The sequence below is a fragment of the Chiloscyllium plagiosum genome, chromosome 26 (genome assembly GCF_004010195.1).
Source record: "Chiloscyllium plagiosum isolate BGI_BamShark_2017 chromosome 26, ASM401019v2, whole genome shotgun sequence".
NCBI classification, from domain to species: domain Eukaryota; kingdom Metazoa; phylum Chordata; class Chondrichthyes; order Orectolobiformes; family Hemiscylliidae; genus Chiloscyllium; species Chiloscyllium plagiosum.
Window position 1 is genome coordinate 18,656,237 of NC_057735.1, and position 16,569 is coordinate 18,672,805.

At 38.2% G+C, this 16,569-nt stretch overlaps 1 protein-coding gene across 10 annotated transcripts in view; it reads left to right on the plus strand.

Annotated features, from left to right (window-relative positions):
• Nucleotides 1-16,569, plus strand: part of LOC122563171 (sushi, von Willebrand factor type A, EGF and pentraxin domain-containing protein 1-like) — a 123,658-nt gene that overhangs the window by 12,106 nt on the left and 94,983 nt on the right. For all 10 annotated transcript variants that reach the window (XR_006315504.1, XM_043716673.1, XM_043716665.1 and 7 more), the window contains 9 exons: nucleotides 4,575-4,671; nucleotides 4,781-4,854; nucleotides 5,958-6,054; nucleotides 8,065-8,138; nucleotides 9,226-9,322; nucleotides 9,713-9,786; nucleotides 11,153-11,249; nucleotides 11,846-11,919; nucleotides 14,607-14,703. Coding sequence is in view for 9 of the 10 variants with exons in the window: in XM_043716673.1 (XP_043572608.1) it covers nucleotides 4,575-4,671; nucleotides 4,781-4,854; nucleotides 5,958-6,054; nucleotides 8,065-8,138; nucleotides 9,226-9,322; nucleotides 9,713-9,786; nucleotides 11,153-11,249; nucleotides 11,846-11,919; nucleotides 14,607-14,703 (781 nt within the window). In the remaining variant the exon portion in view is untranslated. The remainder of the gene's footprint in view (nucleotides 1-4,574; nucleotides 4,672-4,780; nucleotides 4,855-5,957; nucleotides 6,055-8,064; nucleotides 8,139-9,225; nucleotides 9,323-9,712; nucleotides 9,787-11,152; nucleotides 11,250-11,845; nucleotides 11,920-14,606; nucleotides 14,704-16,569) is intronic.

Consider the following 16,569-nt stretch of genomic DNA (forward strand, 5'->3'; position numbering starts at 1 on the left):
GACCAAGCACACAACCCTAAGGGATTCCTGTAGAGATGTCTTTGAGCTGAGATGACTAACCTCCAACAACCATGACCACCTTCATATTTGTCAGGTATGACTCCAACCACTGGAGAGTTTGCCCTCTGATGCCCATTAATTCCAATTTTGCTTGGGGTTGTTGATACCACACTTGGTCTCCAATATGTTCTTGATATTAAGGGCTGTCGCTATTGTCTCACCTCTGGAATTGTGGTCTTCTGTCCATGTTTGAACTAAGACCATAATGAGGTCAGAAGCTGAGTGGTGCTAGCAGAACCCTAACTGGACATCAATGAGCAGGCTGTTGATGGGCAAGTGCTGCTTGATAGGTCGTTGATGATACCTTCCATCACTTTCTTGATGATTGAGAGTGGGCTGATGGGAAAGTAATTGGCTGGTTGGATCTGTCCTGCTTTTTATGTACAGGGTATACCTGGACAATATTTCACATTGCCGGGTAGATGCCAGTGTTGTCACTGCACCGGAATACCTTGGCTAGAAGTGCGCAGGTTCTGGAGCACAAGTCTTCAGTATTATTGTTGGAATGTTGTTAGACCCAATAGCTTTTACAGTATCCAGTCCCTCCAATCATTTATTGATATCATGTGAAGTGAATTAAATTGGCTAATATCTGATACTGGAAACCAGTGAAGGAAGTCAAGATGGATCATCCAGTTGGCACTTCTGACTGAAGATTGCTGTGAATGCTTCAGCCTTATCTTTTCAACTGATATATTGGTCTCTTCCATCATTGAGGATGGGGATATTTGTGGAGCCTCCTCCTCCAGTGAGTTGTTTAATTGTTCATCACCTTTCATGATTGGATACGGCAGGACTGCAGAGCTTAGATGTGATCTATTGGTTGTGTGATGGCTTGGCTCTGTTTATCACTTGCTGATTATGTTGTCTGGCACAAAATTGGTAGCTTCACCAGGTTGATGTCACATTTTTAGGTATGTCTGGTACTGCTTCTGGCATACCCTCCTGCATACCAGGTTGATTCCCTGGCTTAATGGTTGAGTGCGGGATATGTCTGGCCATGCGGTTATAGGTTTGCTGGAATACAGTTCCATAGCACCTCATAGATGCCCACTCTTGAGTTGCTAGATCTGTTTGGAGTCTGTCCCATTTATCAAAGTGATAGTGCCACACAACACAATATATAGTATTCTCAATTTGAAGGCAGGACGTTGGCTTCACAAGGATCTGTCATGGTCAGATGCATCTGCAGCCGGCAACTGGTAAGGATGAAGTCAAGTTATATTTTTCCCTTTTGATGATTTCTTCATCATTTGCTGTGAACCATGCCTAATAGCTCTGTCCTTTAGGACCCAACTAGCTTGATCAGTAGTGCTGCTGCCAGGCCACTCTTGTAGTGGACATTGAAGGCCCCACCCAGAATATAGTTTGGGCCCTTGCCATCCTCAGTACTTCCTTCAAGTTTTGTTCAACATGAGGAGTTATGATTCATCAGCCAGGGGAAGTTGGTACATAGCAATCAGCTGGAGGTTTCCTTGCCCGTGTCAATCCTGAAGCCATTGGACTTCATTGGGTTCTAAGTCAATGTCAGCTCCCAGGGCAACTCTCTCCTGACTGTGTACTGCCACCTGGATCTGTCCCTTTTGTGGAATAAGACATGTCCAGGGATGGTGTTGTTGTCTGAAAGGTTTGATTCCGTAAGTATGACTATGTCAGGCTGTTGCTCGACTAGGCTATGAAGTGACTCTCTCAATTTTGGCACTAGCTCCCACCTATTAGGAAGATGGAATTTTGCAGGGTCAACAGGGCCGTTATTGCTTTTTTTTTGTTTCTGTTTCCCAAGCGGAAGCCAGGAGGTCCAGTTTCATTTCTTTGTTGAGACTTTGTAGCAATTGATACAACTGAGTGGCTATTTCAAAGGGCAGTTGAGAGTCAATCACATTGATGTGGATCTGGGGTCATATGTAGGTCAGACCAAGTGAGGATGGCAGATTTTCTTCTCCAAAGATAATTAGTAAACGAGATGTTTTTTCAATGATGGTTTCAGATTAATTGGCAGTGATTTGAACTACAGTCCATAGAACATTAGGTGAGTTTCTGGATTAATAGTCTAACAATAATACTGCTAGTCTATCACCTCCACTTTGCCATTTAATGCAATCATGGCTGATCAAACACGTCAATGTCTTTTACCCATAATATCTCCATAACCACTTAAGCCATTAGTAATCAAAAATTAAACAAACTCTCGACTTAAACATACTCTAAGACTGAGCCTCCACATCTCTCTGATAAAGAATTTCAAAGATTCACAACACTCTGAGTAAAAACAATTTCTTCTCATCTCAACCCTGAATGATATTCCCTTATTTTTAAATTTATGCTCCCAGTCTCATGACTCTCCAACTTTCTTCATGGCTCTGCGTTTATAATGTCACGTGCATATTTTGTTTTTTTTTAATCAAGTAATAGATGAAAAAACATGGATGGAATTACCCAATGTATCTGGACAGAGAAGATGATTCAATAGACTGTTAGTGAATTTGCCAGCTTTTCGTAAACATGCATTTCCAAAAAAAAAACAAACCTCCATAAGTATGAACAGAGAAATATAAGGTATCTGTCACTAATACCAACAAATATGGCTGCAATTGAGAGCTGGAGGAGGTACTGTACTTAACCTAATATTCAAACTTCACATGAAATTGTGTAAGTATAAACACTGTTGTAATGGTAATGTTGCTTGGCTAGTAATCCAGCACACCAGGATAATTCTCTGTGGACATAGTTCAAATCCCATCATGAGTGATGATGAAATTTGAATTTAATAAAATCAAATCTGTATTAACACATAAACTGACCACAGTTCTAAATACCTATCACATTCAGTAAGGGATGGAAATCCTTACCTGATCTGGTTGATGTGTGATTTCAGACGAGCAGCAATGTATTTGTTCTTAGGGGCAATTCACTACCAAGGACACCATCACACAAACTGGCTAAAGAACTACAGCAGAAACTGAAACACCTGATCAGCAGATCCAGACACTCTATACAATCAACACAGGAATTCTTGGACATCATCAGAAATACACACATAGACAAGGAAGAAACCATGGTCTCATTCGATGTAATGGCACTGTTCACCTCTATTGACAAAACCTTAGCCAGAGAAACAATAGCCAGCCTGCTGGACATACAGAACAGACAACAGGACGTAGAACCTATCAACAAAGACGGCATACTCAAACTACTGGACCTGTGCCTCACAACACACTTCACATTCAACAACCAAATATATGAACAAATCAACGGCACACCCATGGGCTCACCCATCTCTGGACTCATAAATAGTGCCCTGTCCCTGCCGCTTCTGGTTGTCAGTTTCAGCTGTCCGCTGTGGTGGCCGGTATATTGGGTCCAGGTCGCTGTGTTTGTTGATGGAGTTTGTGGATGAGTGCCATGCTTCTAGGAATTCCCTGGCTGTTCTTTGTTTGGCTTGCCCTATAATGGTAGTGTTGTCCCAGTCGAATTCATGTTGCTTGTCATCTGCGTGTGTGGCTACTAAGGATAGTTGGTCGTGTCGTTTCGTGGCTAGTTGGTGTTCATGAAGACAGCTAACAATCCATATCCCTGTTTGTTCTATGTAGTGTTTTGTGCAGTCCTTGCATGGGATTTTGTACACTATATTTTGTGCACAAAACACTACATAGGACAAACAGGAAGACAGTTAACGATCCGCATCCATGAACACCAACTAGCCACGAAACGACACGACCAACTATCCTTAGTAGCCACACACGCAGATGACAAGCAACATGAATTCGACTGGGACAACACTACTATTATAGGACAAGCCAAACAGAGAACAGCCAGGGAATTCCTAGAGGCATGGCACTCATCCACAGATTCAATCAATAAGCACATCGATCTGGACCCAATATACCGGCCACTGCAGCGGACAGCTGGAACTGACAACCAGAAGCGACAGATTCAAACCACAACAAATGCTGGAGGAAAGATCACAGAAGCGCTTCACAGAAGGCTCCCAAACACTGAGGATGTCACCTAGACAGGGGACCAAACTTCTGCAACACAAATTCCCAGCTCGGCGAACAGAACCACAACAACTTGAATGAATATTGATAAGAAACTTTGAAGTCACTTATTCAGTTTTAAGTTCTGGTGTCCTTTAAATAATATTGCAGCAATAATTTTGGTTATATTTCATACCCACACATGACTTTTTAGCAAGCACAAGAAAATGTAAATACTTTTGTCCCGCTATAGCTCCTATCTCACCATATAATAAGTAGGTGGAAATGTATCATTATGTTTTGGGTTGCTGGTGAAGATTGATGAGTTCAATACATAGTGATTTTTAAAACAGAGACCTGTTGATATGAGATATTGTGGAATTAGAGGAAGCCTTGCACTGTGTTGCCATTACTTTGAAAAATGAATTCCAAAGTAAGGATAACTTGATATTCTGAACAACTTCATGCTAAATTCTCCTCAATAGCAAAGATATATACTTTTTGATTTTCATGACTTTTCCACATTTGTTTTCATAGTTACACCTTGTGGTAACCCTGGGGAGATTCCGAATGGATATTATAAGGCTCCAAATAAAACAGTTGGAAATAAAGTTACTTTTTATTGTGACATTGGGTGAGTACTTAATTGGTAAATTATTAAATGGCTGTTCTGAACAACAATTCTTTTAATGTTGTAACTAAGATGATTTCAATTGACCATTTCACATTCTTTACATTCATAGATACAAGATGGTGGGTAAAGATTATCGACAATGTACAGCAGAGGGATGGGATGGTGAGGTTCCATCCTGTGAACGTAAGTCCTATTCACCTGATTTGCAAAATGGCTTATTTGTATGGAATAAATGATTGAGCTGCTTTCAATGAGTTGTCATGTAATGTTGGTTTACATCCAAGCAGAATAAATTAGTGGATTAAGCTTTCAGATCAACATTCACATTGATATTCCATTGCACAATTGTGCGAACTAAATCACCTTAGTTGAATATGTTAAAGTTCTTTAAGTCTTTTTGAGCATTTGGCCATATGCTACATTGTTTCAAAGTCTGAACAGATGCCTAAGTTATCAGTCACATAAATGATTAAAACACATAGTGCAAATGACATAGTCAAATCTGACTTTCAATACCATAGAACATTTTATCCACTGAATAGTATACTCTAATGCATCTAAAAACTGGAAACTTTCACAGTGCTGATCAATTTAATGTTCAATAACTTCTATGAAAAAAACTCAGCACCAAAAATTCAATAAAGACATTTAATTTCTCAAATAGAACTTCATTATGACATGCACAACTATTTATATGCCTTAATTGGCATGTCAAAATGTTCCCAACTGCAGAACAGGTTCATGACACCCCTGGGCAGGTATGAACCATGTTGCATTCAGAAGGTGACCTGATGCTATGAATGTTGTCTGGAGTGAGTGTTGTCTCTGTGTTTTCCAAAACAACAACAATGGGGGCAATGACGTTTGGACTGTTGAGTCCAGACTCATGACTCATATCCTTATCCCACACATTCCAAACCAAGAAGAGACTGGGTATTGAAGAGGTGGGTATTACCCACCACTTTTAAAGCCCACATATATATTCTGGGCAAATCTGGCCCTAAGATTTTGGATTGCTGGTGATGTTTGATTTGGTTAATACATCATGTTGTTGAAGACAGTGAGAGCTGCTGTTGAGGTATAGTAGATTGAGAGAAGGTTTTGTATTAATGTTTTCATAGTTTTGAAAAGATAGTTCCAAATTTGGATCAATTTGATATTTTGGGCACTGTATGTCTACTTAATGTCATATTAAATATCTGTGAATTACAATGGAAGGAGTTGTAAGAGGTTTTGGAGTTTTGTAATCTTTCTATATGTTCTCTTGTATTTTTTTTGCTGTGCAGCAATAACCTGCAATGACCCAGAAAATATTCCACATGGATATTATAGGACACCAAATAAGGCATTTGGAGCTAGAGTTACTTACTACTGTGACATTGGGTAGGTATTCTGTATGTAAGTTACTCAATCATTTAGCTGAAGGACCGTATCAATGTTGTGATTAAGACCATTTCAGATGACTACCCATCTTTTGTTCTTCATATTTCAAGTGAGCTCTCATGATACTTCCAATTCAGTGTTAAACTGACAATTTTTTAAAAGAAGTCTTTATATTAATCAGGGTTGTTAGTACTTTGAATGGAATATCAATTCAATATAGAAATGCTGATATGTTAGTGATCCATATACCCATAGTGCAAAATTAATGTATTTCCCAATTTAATGGACTTGGCATTTAATCAAACCGAAGGATTCAGGTAAGTACCACATCTTCCTATATTTATCCTTAACTGGATTAAGATTCCAGTTGGAAATCTTGTGAAAGTCTTCTTGCTCTGATGCCTGCTGAGGCTTTCAAGTCGGCAGTTAATACCCTCTGAAGTATCTTATCCCAGTGCTACTGGGCAGGGCAAATGCCATGCAGAAAAGTCTAAAAGCAGACTATCTAATTTGTTTGTAGGAACCAATAATGGGGATTCTCATTATCAGACACTAAGTGCTTGATCAAGGGATCTGGCATCCATGATTAGGGTGTTTGGGAGAATGGGTGGTATTAACCAAGAGAGCCAACCAGTCCTTTCTTATGATCTTCCTGCTTCTGTCCTCCCTCTCCTAGCCAGAAAGCACTACTACTTTCTTGCCAATCCCACCATTATTGACATGAAAGCTGCATCCCACTTTGATTCCTGGCTTCTGGTAGGTAGATTGACAACAACTACTTTAGATATTAACTTTGGCAGATTAGCCAAAATGAAGTCAAATTAAATTAAATGAAGAAAGGGAGTTGGTGGTATTTGTACATAAAACACAGAAAGCTGGCACACAGATGCAGCAGGTACGTAGGAAGGCTAATGGAATATTGGCCCCTACTTCAAGGGGGTTGGAGTAAAACTGTAGGGCGGTCTAACTGCAAAGGTACAAGGTGTTGGTGAAATCTGGAGTCCATGAGTAGTTTTGGTTCCATCATTTAAAGAAATATATCATTTCACTGGAGGCAGTTCAGAAAATATTCACTAGGATGATCTCAGGTGTGGAGGGATTGTTTTATGAGCAAAGGCTAAACAGATTGGGACTGTACTCACTGGAGAATGGAAGAATGAGTGGTGATCTCATTGAAACATATAGGATACTTGAGGGGCTTGACAGAATAAATGTTGGAAGCATGTTTCCCCTGAAGGGAGAGTTTAGGACAAGGTGATATGGTCTCAGAATAAAGAGGTGCCAATTTGAGACCAAAATGAGGACTGCCTTTTCTGAGGGGGTTTTGAGTCTTCAGAATGATGTGGGGCAGAGAGGCCAAATGGCCTACTCCTGTTCATATTTTTTATGGTCCTATGGTCTCACCACCTGTTCTGATCTGATGTTCGGACAAGTCCACATAAAGAGATATCCAGAGTAAACTCAGTTGATCAGGAAAAGTGGGAATAAAAGCCTATATTGCCACAGCTCCAAGCAGTGCTGTCTGCTGGACAGAACTGCCAGCATCTGGTCAGATGGCAACATTTCTGCCCCTGGGATCCCTGAAACTGGGGAAGGCCTCCACTGGCCACTGAGTGATGATTGACACTGAACATAGCAGCCCTTCTCCAGACAATGAGCAAGATCCATGTCATTCCAGTTAAATTCTGCCCATTAGTTGAGATCATCACAAGGTGCCTGTATTTGCTGGTCCCTTAGGTATTTATATTATGTTGCAAATCACCTATAAAATGAACTGAATGGATCAATGCATACTTTACACACTTTATTTTGTATGGGATTTGACCACAACCGGTTTTTAATAGTAATATTATAATTTGATTTATTAAATTACTCTGCTAAATTAATTCTTTGTTAAATATTTTATTAAATTTATCATTTCAATCGAATTTTTTCCATGACCTTTAGCATGCTGTAATACTTCTCCAGTTAACATGCATGTCACTTATCATATGTCTTCTCTCTTTCTAGATACAAAATAGTGGATAGAGCTTATCGACAATGTACATCTGAGGGATGGGAAGGCGATGTCCCATCCTGTGAACGTAAGTTATGTGTCTTTTTGCTGTACAGTAACTTACTTGTTTTTCTGTACAAAATGATTAAGTCACTTTCAGTGAATTATTGTATAAAATTGGGTCATATCCAACAGGATTTATTTTCCTACAGTATGCTTGTGTGTCAAAGCTTGGAAACCTGACGTTTTGGACTGGGAGGAAACTCTCATTCAATGCTTTCATTCAACATTTCTTAATAACGGGACATAATGTGTGAATGGAGAAATTGCCATTCTTTAAATCAATGTTGGTAGTACTGGAGACAAGATATGAGTTTGGATGGTGATGGGAAGGTTAGGAGGTGCTAATTTTAGTGGAGTTTGAGTTGTTGGGAAATGCTTGTTTGGATAACAGGAGATTTGGAGGAGTAAGTGGAAGGTAAAGGAGAAGTGCAATATGAGATAAATGATCAATACAGAAATCATGCTTATATTCTTTCTTCTATCATTGTTTAAAGATCCTGCTGTGTTTCTGCTGGACACATGTAGTTGTGTTAGTGCAACTGATAGGAAACTATCCCATTAATTAATACTCATGTAAAAGTAGTAGATATTGGTAAGGTGACAAAAACATGGTGGAAGATTTTAGTGGTGGTGGTGTTGAGGCAAAGAAGATAGTGCTCTGGAATTGGAAACTTTGAGGGAGGAGGATATGAGAATCTGATGTCATTTCCACACTTTTGAGCTCCAACTTCTCTGAAATTATTAAACACTCCCATTGTATTTTGTGCTTTTTCACTGGTTTTCAGTGAACTGCATCGAAGTTCTCTGCTCTTCCGTGACACTCAGTCTCTCACCATTTAGTGAGTAGAAGAAGATTGGTGCAGGATATTACATCATTCCATCAAAGTAGCAATGGATCAGTTGTGAGATACTGCAGATAGAGAATATTCCAAACAGTGTTTTTGTAGCCATAAATTTGAATGTTGCATTCCAATGTTGGACTAATTTATTATAGTTGGCAAACCTGATGTGCCTGCTCATGTTCATGTGAAATATTTATGAATTGCAATGAAAAGTGCAGATTTGTGAATTTAGTGACATTTTTGTCTACTTTCATTCTATTTTCTTTGCAGCAATAACCTGTGGTAACCCTGGAGAGATTCAGAATGGATATAATAGTGCACCAAATAAAACTATTGGAAGTAAAGTAACTTTTTATTGTGATATTGGGTGAGTTTTCAATGTATAAGCTATTGAAGGACTATATTATTTTAATACTGTGATGAATTCAATTTAGACATCTATTCCACTCTTATTCTTCACGTTTCTGATCACATCTCTTTATGTTATTACATAGTAAGCATGATTTTTTTTCTTTATTTGACTGACTTTATATTAGAAAGAAATATAAACAGTGAAGTAATTTGGCAAACATTTGGTGAATTGAGTGTATTTTGAGAAAATTTTTATGTTTTGATTGCTTGACTTTTCAAAATACTTTCTTGACATTTTAATATATTTTTCCTTTCTGGACCTTGGAATTCAAACCTGGTCAGTACATTGGAAAATTTTGCCAATTATCCTGAAGGTGACTGATAACAGGTGATTTTCTTTTTCTAGATATACGATGCTGGGTCGCGATTATCAGAAATGTACATTCAATGGTTGGGATGGTGAGGTTCCATCCTGTGAACGTAAGTTAAATTTCTTTCTTTAGTAACATGATAAACTGATCTTCCCTGTCAAATAATAAAGCTATTCTCAGGATATTTTTGGAGCTTTGATTCAATTCCACATTTTCTACCTTCCAATATTTGTCCATGTTGGAATTCTATCATCATGCAAAAATGGAAACTGATTAACTTGCAATAATTTAAAAAATCATTAAAGAAAACTAAAGTGTGATTTGAGAAATGGTCATTCATCAAATCAGTTTTGTTTGTTGTGCAATTTAATCTACTAATTAGTACTAACCTATAGTAAATATTAGTGTTGAAGTATAGAGCACGATTTTGATGTGGGATGGGTCATTGAGGAGAAAGTGACAAATCCAAGGAGGAACACCTGACAAAGGAGCAGGGCTCCAAATGCTTACGATTTCAAATAAAGCTGTTGGGCAATAACCTACTGTCATTTGACTTCTGACTTTGTCCAACCCAGCCCAACATTGATATCTCCACATAATGGAAATCTAGGAAGTGAAAGTGACAATTAAGGAAAAGCACAGACAATAAAATGGTCCATAATTAAGCCAGACTCATATTTTTTCTCTTGCTTTACTATTTCTATTTTATAAAAGAAAGTAATAATTTTAGCTGAGGTGACAAAAACATGAAGACAGATTTTTGTGGTGTTAGTGCTGAGGTGGAGCAGAGAATGCTGTGGAACCAAAGATAAGTGTTATCTGAGGTGGTAAAGATACCTTACTTTGGTGTTCTATCTTCTTCCTCTTAGTTAGACCCTAAAGATCAAGCATGACTTGCTTCTATTCTAATTTGGTGGATTCTGAGATTGTTGTTAAGTCCAATGTGTGATTTGCAAACTCTGCCACATTTGGAGCAGATGGTGCTTGGACTGTTGGGTAAATGAGTTATTGGGGGAGATGTGCAATTTTATAGAGGCCTCAACAACACCTCAGTGTGTTCCTGATGAAATCTTTCTACATTCAATGTTTACCTGAATGAATCTTCTCCATTTGTTGGGTCACAAGCCAGGTACTCCTGGAGTCAACGAGTGTATTTGACTTCTTCAGAGATGTCTTGAGTCAAACCTAAAGCATTTTTGTTGTTGTCCTCAGAGACCCTTGTCACGAATGATTTCCAAGTAGACTAGTTGCTTTAAGAGTCTGGTAAAAGGATGATATGCCCCGCCCAGCAATTGTGTGATTATCATCTTGATACTGGGCAAGTTCTAACTCCCATAGAGTAAAATATTGCATTCTATTAACCATTTTGAACAATTAGTTGTGTAGTTGCATGGTCTCTTTCATGTTAAGTAATTAAATTGCAATGAAATAACTTTAGAAGTTCTGTGATATTTCCCATTTTATTTTCTGTACAGCAATAAACTGCAGTGTCCCTGCTAAGATTCTGAATGGATATTATGAGGTTGCAAATAAGACATTTGGAAGAATAGTGACCTTTTATTGTAATGTTGGGTGAGTATTTGCAACATTAATGAATTGCTGGAAGATTGTGCTGTTATAATGTTGAATAACAAGACATTTTCAGGTGGTCAGATTCTTCAGATTATGCATGTATGTTATACATCTTCTGTGTGATTATGGATGAGGCTTCCAATTCAATGCTGAGATGGCTGTGTTTTTTTTTAAAATGTCTGTACACTGATCAGGATCAGGGATGTTACTGCATGGGTTTGGAATATATATATATATAGATAGAAATGTCAAATATGTTGATGATGCCTGCACCCATACACTGATGTCAACACTGGGTGAATTTAATTGTGTCCCTCAAAATGCTTAAACTATATTGTAATTCATTCCAAGGTAAGATGGCACATCATGATCCTCCTGTAAATTGTACTTTGTATGAAGTCTGATCAGTACTGATTTTAGCAATACTGCAATTCCACTTGATTTCAAATTCATTTTTCTGCTCAACTACTATCACATTTGGTAGTATTGCATACAGTTGTTGATATAAATGTTTTCTCATCTTAATTCCTTACCTGGTCTGAAAAATGTGCAACTTTACAAGTTGACATCTAGGTCATTGGTTCTGTTTCTCCTAGATACAAGATCGTGGGTAGAGATTATCAACAATGTACAGCTGAGGGATGGGTTGGTGATGCTCCATCCTGTGAATGTAAGTTAGATTTCCCTCTTTTGTGAAGTGACGTTTTGGTCTGTACCAAATGATTGAGCTGCTGTCAAGGAATTGTCTCATAATGTTGGTTGACATCCAAGTTACCTTTGCTTCAGCATTTTGACATCCTCTCACTTGGTTTGCTGAATTTCAAAATGGGACAAAAGAATTATTAATTGCCTTGATGCAACATTGTACATTTATGGAATATAACTTTGCCAAATAAATAAAAAACTGTTCATGAAATCAATCTTACGCCTTGAGGAGAAAGTTTTCATTGTATTGCAAGTGTTACTGACGGAACAACAGGCTAGGTTTCTGTGTATGACGTGACATTTTGGAGGTGAATATATTAGTGGAAATGTGACTGACATGAAGTAGCAGTGTGGGCCATGGGAGAGCAATGAAGTGGATGTGAACAATAAAGGAAACATACAATCGATGTTAATGATTCATAAATCATGCTCACACCTTTCTATTTCTCTTACTCTTTGTTTAACAATTCAAGTGGGGCTGTTCTTTTGCCTTTACTGAGCAGCCAATAGGAAACTGTTGCATTAACTTACTGTAGAAGCTTGAAAGGAAGTAATAGATATTGAGGAGGTGACACAAACATAATGGAAGATTTTACTGGTGATTGTGATTGTGTCACGGTAGATTTGATTGTGCTTTAGGACTCAAATGGTCATTTTGAGTCCTTGAAATAACAGATTATAATCTTCTTGGTTTTATTGTGCTACTCCAGAATATTTAGACTCTCCTGAGAGAAAAAATAATTAAATGTATTTAAGAAACATCTTACTGTGGATTTATCTTGTCATGAGGCTGCAAAAAAGTAAGATCATGTGATGTTGCATCACTTCCTGATGATTAGCATATCACAGAGTCAGATGTAATCCCTTATACAGTCAGTTCTTCTATAATGCAATTGTTGCATTCTTGTGCAACTGCACATTATAGAAAACTCATGCTTTAGAAACAGCACTTTATGTTGGTGCTGTAATCATGTTAAAAATAACACGCGTTATAAAAGTCCATGCTGTAGAAACTGTGTCTCCAATTCATCAATCACATTACAGTGAATTCACATTGACAAAATGTGCAATATGACAGAATGGCCTGTACTTCATGAAAAATATTTCAAAAACAGTTTGATTATGTATTGGACCAACAATTTTCAGTGCCTTTTGTAATTCAGAATTAGATTTCTAAATGCCTTTGCTTATTCATGGTTGCCATGCTCCAAACATTTAGTAGATTTTCAAAGTTTGTGAGAAGATTTGTAGCTCGGGTGCTCGTTGCTGTGGTTCTGTTCACCGAGCTGTGCCATGCTTCTAGGAATTCCCTGGCTGTTCTTTGTTTGGCTTGTCCTATAATACTAGTGTAGTCCCAGGTCAAATTCATGTTGCTTGTCGTCTGCGTGTGTGGCTACTAGGGATAGCTGGTCGTGTCGCTTCATGGCTAGTTGATGTTCGTGGATGCGGATGCGGCACTCATCCACAAACTCCATCAAAAAACACATAGACCTGGACCCAATATACCGGCCACTACAGCGGACGGCTGAAACTGACAACCGGAAGTGGCAGGGACAGGCCACTATAAATGCCGGAGGAAACACCACAGAAGCGCTTCACAGGAGGCTCCCAAGCACTGAGGATGTCACCTAGACAGGGGATGAAACGTTTGCAACAAAAACTTCCAGCTCGGCGAACAGAACCACAGTATTTAGTAGATTGATGGATACCTGCCATTGGCTGGAATTTAATACAACTCACCAGAGTGGATATCAGGTTGCGGATGGATTATTGGAGGAATCAGGCAGAAGGAGTCACAAGAAATTCCGCATGTCAGGAAAAGTAAGGACAGCAGCAGACTGATACAAGATTCCAGTCTACTGGTTATCTAATGACAATTTAATCTGTTCATGAACCATTTGAGAGCAGCTGTCATTGAGCCCATCAGAATATGGGGGTGTCTTTAGAGTTACTCTCCCTGCCTCTAAAGGCCATGCAGGAAACAATACTCCTGTAGCTTCGTAGTGAGTGTGTTTTTCATTGTCAGACAATCAGTGCCCAATGGAAAGATCCAGCATCAGAAAGAAAGCCCTATCCTTGTCCACATTTACCCCTGCCCCAGACCTGACCCCTGTATTCTGCGATGAGCAGACATGCCAAGACTGGGACTTGGACCATGACTATCTGCAGTTACCATTCATACCACAAGGTGCTGATAGATGTTTGTAGCAGAGCTGTGAATGGAGTAGCATCTTCAGCTTTAAGTACAAGAAAGGCCTACATTGGCCAGGTAAGTGCCTGTGAGGATTCATATATAAAATTGGGCCTTTTATATATGAAAGTGATATGGGTATCCACTGATTTGCCCATCAATATTGAAATCCCTGTTGCTAAGACTAATTATGACCATGTTGGTTTTGGATTTCTAATTACGATTTATGATGTTCAATAGAGAGTCCAGTTGCAATGACATATTATGAATTTAGAGAAAATCCTGCATTGTTAATACAATAATCTAGAAACAAATTCCAAATTTAGAGTAACTTGTTATTCTTGACAATGTGTAGCATATCATCCTCTTATTAAATATCTGTGAATGACAATGAAAAATCTTTCAGGGACTTTGGTTTCTTGTAACATCTTTAACTTTTCATGTTTTTGTTTCCTTTCCAGCAATAAATTGTGGTGACCCAGGTTCAATTCTAAATGGATATTATAAAGCACCAAAATGGACAGTTGGAAGTAATGTTACCTTTTATTGTGACATTGGGTAAGTATTCAGTCTATAAATTGCTGAATAATTTTAATGAAGGATTGTTATTTTAATGTTGTAAATTAGATAATTTCAAATGATCACACCTTCTTAATTTCTGATAAAATCTCTTCACATGTGGTCTGAGGGAGGCTTCTATTTCAGTGTTCAGCTGTCAATTTTAAACAATATTACAATGTACTGATGAAGATGCAGGACAGTAGCATTGGAATAGGAATATTAGTGCAAAGATGGAAACATTCAGAAGGCACAAGTAATGAGTTTAAGGAAGGACAGAAGGACAGGAACATAATTACACACCAGGATTCATATAAGAATAGGAAAACTTGATTATAGAACAAACCTAAAGGTTTTGTATCTGAGTGCTCAAAGAATTTAGAATAAATTAATGAGTTACCAGCATGAATGGAGAAAATCAGTATGATTTGGTGGGAATACTGAGATGGGATTGTAGGTAAACCAGGTTTAGGAATTGAATATCCAAGAGTATTCGGTGTTTCAGAAGGATAGACAGGAATGAAAAGAAGGTGGTGTAGCTTTGTCAGCAAAGGTAAAGACCAATGTTGGAGTGAGAAATGACATCAGTGCCAGAGATCTAGAATGTAAGCTCAGTCTGCATAGTAATAAGAAATAGCAAGAGAACAAATCCCCTCCTAGGAGTAATCTATAGACCCTGAAGTAATAGACTCACAGTCGATCACAGTATAAACTAGGTAATACTGGGGGTTTGTAAGGAAGATACAGGACACATCATGGGTGATTTTGATACACATATGGACTGAATTGATGAAATTGGCAAGGGTATACTATTTATGCATATTAAAATCACCCATAGTAACTCCTGTATCTTTCTTACAAACCCCCAATATTTCCTAATTTATACTGTGATCGACACTGAGACTATTACTTAGGGGCCGATATATTACTCCTACGATGGATTTCTTTCCCTTGCTAGGTGGAGTTCATTGAATGTATAAGAGATTGTTTTTTGGAGCAATATGTTGGGGAAGCAAACAGGGAACAGGTTGTTCTGGATTTGGTATAATGAGATTGGATTAATTAATTATCTTATATTTAGGATCATATAGGGAAGAGTGATCATAAACTGCTTGAACTTAAAATTCAGTTGGAGGGTTAGAAACTGGAGTGCAACATTAGCATTGTGAGTTAAACAAAGGTAATTACATAGACATGAGGACAGATCCAATCCTAATGGATTGGGCAGGAAGATTAACATGTAGAGCAGTTGATGAGCATGGGTGATGCTTAATTTCTTCCAAATAAAATATATTCCAGAAAGGAAGAAAGACTGTAAGGGGCAGGGGAAGAAAACATCCCTTCATTTCTAAGCAGGAAGTTAAGGATAATGTAAAGGGGAAAATTAAGCCATACTGCACAAGCAGTGGCAAACTGGTAAGTTGGAAAACGTTTAAAGATCAACAAAGTGTTACTAAAAAAGTAATAAAATGAGCAAATGTAAATAATGAAGAAAACTAGAAAGAAAATGCAGAACATATAACAAAAAAGGGAAAAGCGCAGCTACAGTGAATGTTGGTCCCTTGAAGGATGAGACTGGAGAGTTAGTAGTGAGAAACACAGAAGTGGCATAATGCTAAATTAATATTTTGCTTCAGTTTTCATGGTGGAGGGCACTAGTACCATCTCAATAATAACAGGTAATACCGAGGTTATGGAAATGGAGGAAATTAGAAAAGTAGCCATTAGTAGGGAAAAAAGTATTAAGCACACTATTGGGATTGACAAGCCCAGAGGGCCCAATGACCTTCATTTGTATGTCTTGAAGGAAGGGGCAGCAGAGGTGGTTCATATATTGGTTGCAGTATTCCCAAATTCCCTTGATGC